This window comes from Chelonoidis abingdonii, chromosome 11 (assembly GCF_003597395.2).
Source record: "Chelonoidis abingdonii isolate Lonesome George chromosome 11, CheloAbing_2.0, whole genome shotgun sequence".
In the NCBI taxonomy this organism is placed as follows: Eukaryota; Metazoa; Chordata; order Testudines; family Testudinidae; genus Chelonoidis; species Chelonoidis abingdonii.
The window spans coordinates 61,484,923-61,494,587 of NC_133779.1; the positions used below are offsets into that span (position 1 = coordinate 61,484,923).

Consider the following 9,665-nt stretch of genomic DNA (forward strand, 5'->3'; position numbering starts at 1 on the left):
CCACTTTGCAGTCAGACGTGACTCTCAGCCAGCCAGTAACACAGAGGTTTATTCGATGACAGGAACAGGGTCTAACACAGAGCTTGTAGATACAGCGAACCGGACCCCTCGGCAGGGTCCATTCTGGGGGGCAGTGAGCCAGACCCCCCACGTCTGCACTTCACTTCTTGTCCCCAGCCAGCTCCAGACTAACTCCCCCTCCAGCCCCTCCTCTCTGCTCAGCTCCTTTCCCGGGCCAGGAGGTCACCTGATCCCTTTGCCTCCAACACCTTCAGCTGGCACCTTTGCAGAGGGGGGCCCAGGCCATCAGTTGCTAGGAGACAGAGTGCCAGGCATTTGGGGGCACTGGCCCCTTCCTCTGCAGCAATCACACACCCTTATCCCACCACCTAGATACTAAGAACTGCCTAGGGGACACTGAGGCACCAACACAGTATTCAGAGCAAACATTAAGAACAGTCCCGGTTCGCCACACTGGGATACGGGGCCGTGGCTGCCTCAACAGACCTTCTAGTGCACCCAGAACTGGGAGGGGTCCTCTATAGGGGGCATCTTCATCCCCTGCCCTGATCCCAGAGCAGGCCCAGCCCCCCCAGCAGCAGCGTGGGCAGGAACAGCCCAGGCCGGGGGCTGGCATTGGTGGGGTGGTCCAGGGTAGGGGCTGTGCGCGAGGGGCGGGGGCTGGCCGTGGGTGCTGGCTCCGGCGCATGGTTGCACAGGGGCTGAGCACAGCAGGACCTTTTCTCCAGCTGGATATTCAGCCAAGGGTCTCCCGGCGTGACCGATGCGCAGCCCTGTGCCTGGCAGGAGCGGAGATAGATGGGGACCACAAAGTCCTCTGGGAACCCCAGAGAAAGAGGGTCAGACAGCTGTCTGTCTGTCACTCACCGGACGCACCCCACCACCCCGCCGGGCACATATACAGCCCTCCAGCCAGCCAACCCTGTACGCATCTATATCCATCTGTCCGTCCATCCGTCTGTCCATCCACCTGTCCATCCATTCATCCACTCCCTCATCCATCCATCTGTCCGGTCATCCATCCACCTTCTGTCCATCCGTCCATCCATCCATCCGTCCATTCATCCCCTCCCCCATCCATCCATCCACCCATCCATCCGTCTGTCTGTCCATCCATCCATCCGTCCATTCATCCATTCATCCACTCCCCCATCCATCCATCCACCCATCCACCTGTCCATCCATCCGTCCATCCATTCATCCACAACCTCATCCATCCATCCGTCCGTTCATCCATCCACCCACCCACCCGTCCATCCGTCCATCCATCCATCCAATTCCCCATCCATCCATCCACCCATCCATCCGTCTGTCTGTCTATCCATCCATCCATCCGTCCATTCATTCACTCCCCCATCCATCCATCCATCCATCTACCTGTCCATCCATCCGTCCATCCATTCATCCACAACCTCATCCATCCTTCCGTTCATCCATCCCCATCCACCCATCTGTCCAATCCGTTTCCACCCATCCATCCATCCATTCTGTCCATCTATCCATCCATCTGTCCATCCATCTGTCCATTCATTCATCCACAACCTCAGTCGATCCATCCATCCATCCGTCCATCCCGTCTGTCCATCCATTATCCTCCCTCATCCATCCATCTGTCGGTCATCCATCCACCCATCTGTCCATCCGTCCATCCACCATCCATCCGTCCATTCATCCCTCCCCCATTCATCCATCCACCGATCATCTGTCCTGTCTGTCCATCCTCCATCCGTCCATTCATCCACTCCCCCATCCATCCGGTCTGTCCATCCATCCGTCTGTCCATCATCCATCATCCAACCATCCATCCACAACCTCATCCATCCATCCCGTTCATCCATTCCACCATCTGTCCTTCCGTCCACTATCCATCCAATCCGTCCATTCATCCACTCCCCCCATCCATCCATTGTCCATCCATCACCACCATCCATCATCCAGTCCCTTCACCCACACACACCTCTCATCCACCCATCCCCTCACCAACTGGGACATTCCTCAGCCAGCCATCTAGCCATACCTGCACCACCCCCATGTGCCCCCCTACCAGCCCTCCCTAGGCCTAGACACACCCAACCAGCCATTGGGACGCCTCTCGCTCCAGTCAGAACTCTCCCCAGTGCCACGGACAGGGCCCTCCAGCTGCACTTCTGGGCCTGACCCCTCCAGCTCCCCCCACCAAGCCAGCCAGTCCTTGGCCTGCAGCCCATGCCCCATTCCCTGATCCTACTGTGCTGGGAACCCAAGAGTCCTGGCTGCCCCCCACCCGGCAGCTCCAAGGCCGGCCCTCCCTACCGATGGTGGCCGTGCCTGTCCCTTCGTAGCACAGCGGATTGTCGTCATGGCACTGGCTCTGCTGGGCATGGCGTGGGGAGCAGCTCTCCGGGGTGATCCCAATGCAGGTGTAGCACAGGAGGCTGCTGGAGGTGTTGTCTGGGGGCACTGTGAGGGGGGAGGGGAAAGGGGTGAGGAACCAGCCCCCCAACCTAGATAGAGTTGGGGGGACAGCAGGACGAGGGGAGATGCAGAAACCCAAGCTCATCAGACACCCCTTGGTGGGGGTGGGGGCCCGAAGGAGGGGGAGAAACCCATTAGGACCTGAGCTGAGACCCAGAAAATCAGTTGACACAGAGCACCCCAAATAGCTGGGATCGGGTCTGGTGCCCCCTGAGCCAGCCAGTCCCTTCCTGGGGCCGGATGAAACCCAGTGCTCCATAGAGGGGACAGGCCCCTGCCCCATTTCCCACCCCCTGAGCCAGCCCGTCCCTGCTTGGGGCTGGATGGGACCCGGCGCCCCCCGCAGGATGAGGCTGGTACCTGTGGGGAAGGCCGGGATGCGGCTAGTGTCCTGGTACCGGTTGTTACAGCGGCTGACGTTGCAGGAGCGGACGTGATAGTAGTTGGGGAGATACGGCCCATGGCTGAAGCCAGAGAGGTCCCAAGACGGCGCCGTGTGGCATCCCTTCTTCATCACCACCAGCATCCGCGGGCCCCCTGGGGAGACGGGACCCCACCGCAGGAGAGTGAAGGGGCAGCAGGGAGTTCCACAGGTTCACACCGGCTCATCCCCCCAGCCACCCTGATATCCCGCTCCCTCTCGCTCCCCCAGGATCAGCCCCATGGGCCCAGCCACCCTTATATCCCACCCTCTCCCGCCCCCCCAGTATCAGCCCCATGGGCCCAGCCACCCTCATATCTCACCCTTTCCCACCCCCCCAGGATCAGCCCCATGGGCCCAGCCACTCTCCCCCCCCCCCCCCCCCCCCCCCCCCAGGATCAGTCCCATGGGCCCAGCCACCCTGATATCTGCCCCCCCCAGGATCAGCCCCATGGGCCCAGCCACCCTCATATCTCCCCCTTTCCCCCCCCCCCAGGATCAGTCCCATGGGCCCAGCCACCCTGATATCTGCCCCCCCCAGGATCAGCCCCACAGACCCATCAAGCCCGGTATCCCTCCCGTCCCGGATCAGTACAATGGCCCCATCTAGCCCAGTATCCTGCCCCCTCCCGGCTCAGCCCCCTGATGATCCCTCGAGGAGCGGCACAGTCCCGGGATGCCCAGCTTCTGGGCAGCATTACCGATGCTCAAGGCGATCAGCCCCTCGGCACAGACGTTCTGCGCTGGCCCGCAAGTAACCTTGGACACCTCGTCCAGGGAGAAGCTGCCCGTGAAGGCGCCCTTGTAGCTGTAGCACTCCAGCCCGACGGCCACTGGGAGAGAGGAGAGGATGGGACAGAACCCAGGAGTCCTGGCTCCCAGCCCCCCAGCCCCACTCTAACCACTAGACACCACTCCCCTCCTAGAGCGAGGGAGAGAACCCAGGAGTCTTGGCTCCCAGCTCTAACCACTAGACCCCACTCCCCTCCCAGAGCTTGGACAGAATCCAGGAGTCCTGACTCCCAGTCCCCCTGCTCTAACCACCAGACCACACTCGCCTCCCAGAGCTTGGGAGAGAACCCAGGCGTCCTTGCTCCCAGCCCCCTCCTCCTCTAACCACCAGCTCCCACTCCCCTCCCGGAGCTCGGAGAGAACCCAGGTGTCCTGGCTCCCAGCCCATGGCCCCACCAGTAAGCACAGGACCCCGCTGGACTGGACTCTGTGGGGATGTGTCAGTACCTTGGAGCAGCAGAGCTGTGAGCAGGGAGCAGAGCAGCGCCCCCTTCAGGACCTGCCTGGAATCACTGAGGTGCATTTTCTTGGACCCTCGCCACTTTTCTGCAGGAAAAGGGTTAACATTGGATCAGGCCTCCCTGTGAGGTGAGCCAAGGACCCAGGAGTCCTGGCTCCCAGACATCCCCTGCTCCAACCCACTAGACCCCGTTCCCCCCCGAGCGGGGCATAGAACCCAGGCATCCTGCCTCCCAGCCCCTCTAGCCCACTAACCCCACTCCCCTCCCAGAGCCAGGATACAGCCCCTGCATCCTGCCCCACTGAAATCTCTGTGTCTGCAGCACCTAGCACACTGGGGGGCCCTGAGCCAAGCATGGGGCGTGTCGGTGCCATATCAGTCCCACTGCTGCTTCTCACGATAACGATAGGTAAATATTAACCGATAGATAATTACCCAATGCAAAATTACCCCATGGAACTCACTGCTACAGGACCTTGCCGAGGTCCTGGGCTTGGGAAGGGCTCACGGGGGGCAGGGGAGGTCTGTACAGCCAGTGGGAAAAGCCAGGGTTCCTACAGGGCAGGGGTTCTCAAACTGGGGGTCAGGACCCCTCCGGGGCTCACAAGGTTATTACCTGTGGGGTCGCAAGCTCTCAGCCTCCACCCCAAACCCTGCTTTGCCTCCCACATTTATAATGGTGTTAAGTATATAAAATTTATTGGGGGGGGCGCACTCAGAGGCTTGCGATGTGAAAGGCGTCAGCAGTACAAAAGTTTGAGACCCTCTGCTCTAGGGGGGATTAGAATAACTATCATCCCCATGCTCCAGGCTGTGAGCTCCCTGCCCCCTCACAAGGGTCAGGAAGGAACAGCTCCCTTGGGCAGCTTATCCTACCGCTGGCCACTTGCACCTTCCTCTGCAATCACCGTTAGGCTCAGGCCTTCATCTGCAGCCAGGTTCAGAGAGTAGCCGAGCAGCCGCCATTAACTGAGAAACAGGAAGTTGCCTCCTCGCTTTCCACCGACATTACATTAAAACAATGGCAGATCGGGCTGGTAAGAAGGGGACCCGTCCTAATGCCCCCCCTATCGCCAGACACAGAAACTGAGCTTAAGGTAGTTTGCTAGCTCCTGTCTGGCAAGAAACCACTTATCAGTAGCTGTGGGTGTGAAATCCTCATTTCTTCATTGTTTTATCTCTATGGTCCCACTTCCCTAGGGTTTATCTGTCTGGTCTCTGCCTGGTTCTTGGATTGTTTCTGCCTGTCACATAATTCGTGTGGCTGGGTGTGAATTCATTAAGCGGGTGGGCTAGGCTGGGCTAGAGCATCGTTACACTGTGTTAGGCCTGGCTAGTCAAACCGCAGTATCACGACTGGTTACGGTGCAGCGAAAAAGGACTCCAGGTTCATGGTATAAACTGGGCCCCAAAAGCATGTTCTTGGGGAATCAGCTCCAGGCCCCAACCCCAAGCTCAGAGCTGCCAGACCTCAGCGCTCTGCCAATGACACTGGGCAGAAACTGGAGCCACCCCGGATGGACCCGCTCCTGATCCTGGCTGGCGAGTGGGAAAAGTTTATCTGTCTGACAGGCAGTGGGGAGCAGTGGGTGGAGCGGGTGCAGTCTGAGTCTGGCGATTGTTAATGAATAGAGGTTACGTAGGATATTACTGGGTGAGGCTCGTTCCCTGGGGAAAGTCCCTGCACACCCGCAGAAGTAGCACAGACTCAGAGCCCTAAGGATTGGAGGGGGAGGGGGCTGAAACTGACCAGGTTAGTTACACCCAGAGCCCCATGGATTCCAGCGGGGAGTGCTGACACTGACCAGGTTAGCTACACCCGGAGCCCCACGGATTGGGGGGGGTGCTGCTGACACTGACCAGGTTAGTTACACCCAGAGCCCCACAGATTGGGGGAGGGGTGCTGACACTGACCAGCTTAGCTACACCCTGAGCCCCATGGATTCCAGCGGGGAGTGCTGACACTGACTAGGTTAGTTACACCCGGAGCCCCACGGACTGGGGGGTGGGGTGGGTGCTGCTGATGCTGACAGGTTAGTTACACCCGGAGCCCCACGGACTTGGGGGGGCGAGTGCCCCAATGTATGCAGGTAACACCACTGGGGCTGGCCCCGCTGAGCTCCGACACCAGACTAGATGGGCCCCCTGACCCAGGCTGACATGTCCCCCATGATGCCTCCCCCCTTGTTCCCACTCGTGCTGAACAGATTCCTCCTCCCCCCAGCCTCCCCCTGCCACCCGGCGCTGGGCAGGAGCTGATGTGGGCACAGACAGCGCCCAGCCTCAGGGATGGGACAGCGACAGGTCCTGTGGGAACCACTGTCAGAAAGAGACAGACAGAGATAGAGGGGGGTGCATGGGTCTGGCTAGACAGACAGACAGATTGAGGGGGGTGCATGGGGCTGGCTAGACAGACAGAGATAGAGAGGGGGCATGGGGCTGGCTAGACAGACAGAGATAGAGGGGTGTGCATGGGGCTGGCTAGACAGACAGACAGACAGACAGAGATAGAGGGGGGTGCATGGGGCTGGCTAGACAGACAGAGATAGAGGGGGGTACATGGGGCTGGCTAGACAGACAGACGGACAGACAGAGATAGAGGCGGGTGTATGGGGCTGGCTAGACAGACAGACAGACAGATCGAGGGGGTGTATGGGGCTGGCTAGACAGACAGACAGACAGATCGAGGGGGTGTATGGGGCTGGCTAGACAGACAGACAGATCGAGGGGGTGCATGGGGCTGGCTAGACAGACAGACAGATCGAGGGGGTGCATGGGGCTGGCTAGACAGACAGACAGAGATCGAGGGGGTGTATGGGGAGAGAGAGAGAGGTACTCAGGGAAGGAAGGATGGTGCTGTCAATGTTCCCTCCCCACTCTGAACTCTGGGGTACTGATGTGGGGACCCACATGAAAGCCCCCTAAGCCTATTTACCAGTTTAGGTAACAGTGAGCTGCCACCACCAAGCACGTTCCAAATCGTAGGGGGGAGCCTCTTGGAACTCTGCCTTCCCCCAAATATTTCCCAAGTCCCTAACCCACCCCCCTCCCTTTCCTGGGCAGATTGGAAACCCCCCCCCCATGTCCTTACCCCCTTTTCCTGGGTAGGCCTGAGAGTAGCTTCTCGCCAGTTAGTCCTGGTGAACACAGATCCAAACCCCTTGGATCTTAAAACAATGAAAACATCAATCAGGTTCTTAAGAGGAGAATTTTAATGAAAGAAAAAGGGATAAATCATCTCTGTCAAATCCGGATGGAAATAACTGCACCGGGGAATCAGAGTCACAGAGCCCAGAGGCCCCCTCCAGCCCTGGGTTCAAAGTTACAGCAAATCAGGGCTAAACCTCCCTCTAGCAGAGCAACATTGGCCAGTTGAGAAAACAAAGACAAAACTAACCTGCCTGGCACGGCTGCTACTCACAGGTTTGAAATATGCCAGACTGGTGCAGAAAGATTTGGAGAACATGGATTGATGTCGGGTCCCTCTTAATCCCAGGAGCGAACGACCCCAAAACAAAGAGCACAAAAACAAAACCCTTCCCCCCACCAAGATTTGAAAGTATCTTGTCCCCTAATTGGGCCTTTGGGTCAGGTGCCAACCACGTTACCTGAGCTCCTTAACCCGTTCCAGGTAAGAGGATTTTGTGCCTGTGCCCAGGAGGGATTTTATAGCCTTGTCCACAGGAGGGCTGGTCCCTTCCCGTTATCATTCTGCCAGGGGCGCCCGGAGGTACCCCGGGATAGCGATGGGGGGAGGGAGGGAAGGAGAGATGACGCATGGACCACCGGGCTGCAGTAGAGGAGGGCAGGGGGGCAGGTTTGTATATGGTTTTTGGTGATGCCCAGAATAGATTCAAGTCCCGCCCCACCTGCCTTGTAAACCAATATATAATGTAAAAATGTGAGGGCTCTGGGTGGGGCTGGGGGCGGGAGGGGCTAGGGCAGAGGGTTGGGGTGTGGGAGGTGAGGGCTCTGGCTGCGGCTGGGGGGTTGAGGTGTGGGAGAGGCTCAGGGCTGGGGCAGAGGATTGGGGTGGGGGCTCTGGCTGGGGGGCTGTGCTCTGGGATGGAGTGGGGCTGGGATGAGGAATTTGGGATGTGGGAGGGGCTCAGGGCTAGGGCAGAGGGTTGGGGTGTGGGGGGGGTCAGGGCTCTAGCTGGGGCTGAGGGGTTGGAGTGTGGGAGGGGCTCAGGGCTAGGGCAGAGGGTTGGGGTGTGGGGGGGTGAGGACTCTGGCTGGGGGGACGGGCTCTGGGGTGGGCTGGGGCTGGGATGAGGAGTTTGGGGTGCAGACAGGCCAGAGAGGAGGACTCCTTCCAGCTCTCTCCCCAGCAGCAGCCAGCTCTGGGTGAGGGACCCCCTTCTTCCCCCCCCCGCACCACACTCACCCCCACCACTGTCACTGCACGTGCTCCTAGGGCCCCTTCCAGGTCCAGGACCCCCCCCCCCCTCCCCCATGGTGAGGCTGCCATCACGTGGGTGCCTCCTCCCCTCCTGCTGCCTTTCACTGTAGCCTCCCTGGGGGTGGGGGATGGGGCTGCCTGGGGCAGGAGCGGTGCCTACGGGCGGGGGGGCCCTGTGCTGGGGGGGTCCCGCCGGAAAAGGGAAGGGTCTGGGGGGGAAGGTCAGGCTGCTCTGCCTGTAGTGGCGGTGGGCGCTAGGACCCTGCGGTCCGCAGTTGATGCCGGGAGCCAGCTGAGCAGAGGCAGTGGGGAGCAGAGAAGAGACCTGGGGGGGCCCCGGAGGCGGGTGCAGCGGGCGCGGGGCCGGGGTCTGGCTCGAGGGTCCAGACCCCTCTGAGAGCTGCCAGGCTCCCCCCGCCAAGCTCCCCGCCCGAGCCCCACGAGCAAGAGGCGTGGGGCGCCCCACGAGCCAAGAGGCGTGGGGCGCCCCACAGACGCCTGCAGCCCATAGGGGCCCTTGGGAGCAGCAGCGGACCCGGTTGTAGCCCATCGCTGGGGCAAGGGGGCAGCACCGGGCGCTTCCCTGAACCCTTCTCACTCTACCCAGAATGGGGCGCGCTCCAGCCCTCCCTGCCTGGGGGGAGCAGCAGGTACCTGGGCTGGGGCTCAGCGATCTGCCAAGGCCCAAGGGCTCCTCTGTGTTCGGCGCCCCAGCTCCAGACCCCCGGGCTCCCACGGACCCTCTCCAGGCGGCCGTTCCCTGCAGGAAGCCACATGACAGGACATTGCCCAAGAGCAGCTCTTGCGTTGGCAAAACACGACCAGGCACAGCCCCACGTCTCCCCCCGCCTCCCCTCTGCAAGAAGTCCCCTTGCAGCCACACGCAAACCAGGACAGAACCCAGGAGTCCTGGCTTCCAGCCCCCCTGCTCTAACCACCACACCCCACTCCCCTCCCAGCGCCTGGGAGAGAACCCAGGAGTCCTGGCTCCCAGCCCCCCTGCTCTAACCACCACACCCCACTCTCCTCCCAGCGCCTGGGAGAGAACCCAGGAGTCCTGGCTCCCAGCCCCCCTGCTCTAACCACCACACCCCACTCTCCTCCCAGCGCCTGGG

At 60.6% G+C, this 9,665-nt stretch overlaps 1 protein-coding gene across 1 annotated transcript; it reads right to left on the bottom strand.

Moving 5' to 3' along the window:
- Positions 1-6: 6 nt before the first annotated feature.
- On the bottom strand, positions 7-9,275 carry LOC116834941 (ly6/PLAUR domain-containing protein 5-like). Its single transcript, XM_032797364.2, has 6 exons — positions 9,205-9,275; positions 4,136-4,234; positions 3,598-3,729; positions 2,836-3,012; positions 2,314-2,460; positions 7-838 (listed from the first exon to the last, which is right to left on the bottom strand). The coding sequence occupies exons 2-6, from the start codon at positions 4,209-4,211 to the stop codon at positions 555-557; spliced, it is 816 nt and encodes a 271-aa protein (XP_032653255.1). The 5' UTR covers positions 4,212-4,234; positions 9,205-9,275; the 3' UTR covers positions 7-554.
- Between the last annotated feature and the right edge of the window lie 390 nt (positions 9,276-9,665).

Coding starts and splice junctions, on each gene's coding strand:
- LOC116834941 (XM_032797364.2), bottom strand. CDS start 4,211: ATGCACCTCAGTGATTCCAGGCAGGTCCTGAAGGGGGCGCTGCTCTGC. Junction 3,730..4,135: donor CACAGCTCTGCTGCTCCAAG/GTACTGACACAT, acceptor CCTCTCTCCCAG/TGGCCGTCGGGCTGGAGTGC. Junction 3,013..3,597: donor GCTGATCGCCTTGAGCATCG/GTAATGCTGCCC, acceptor CCGTCTCCCCAG/GGGGCCCGCGGATGCTGGTG.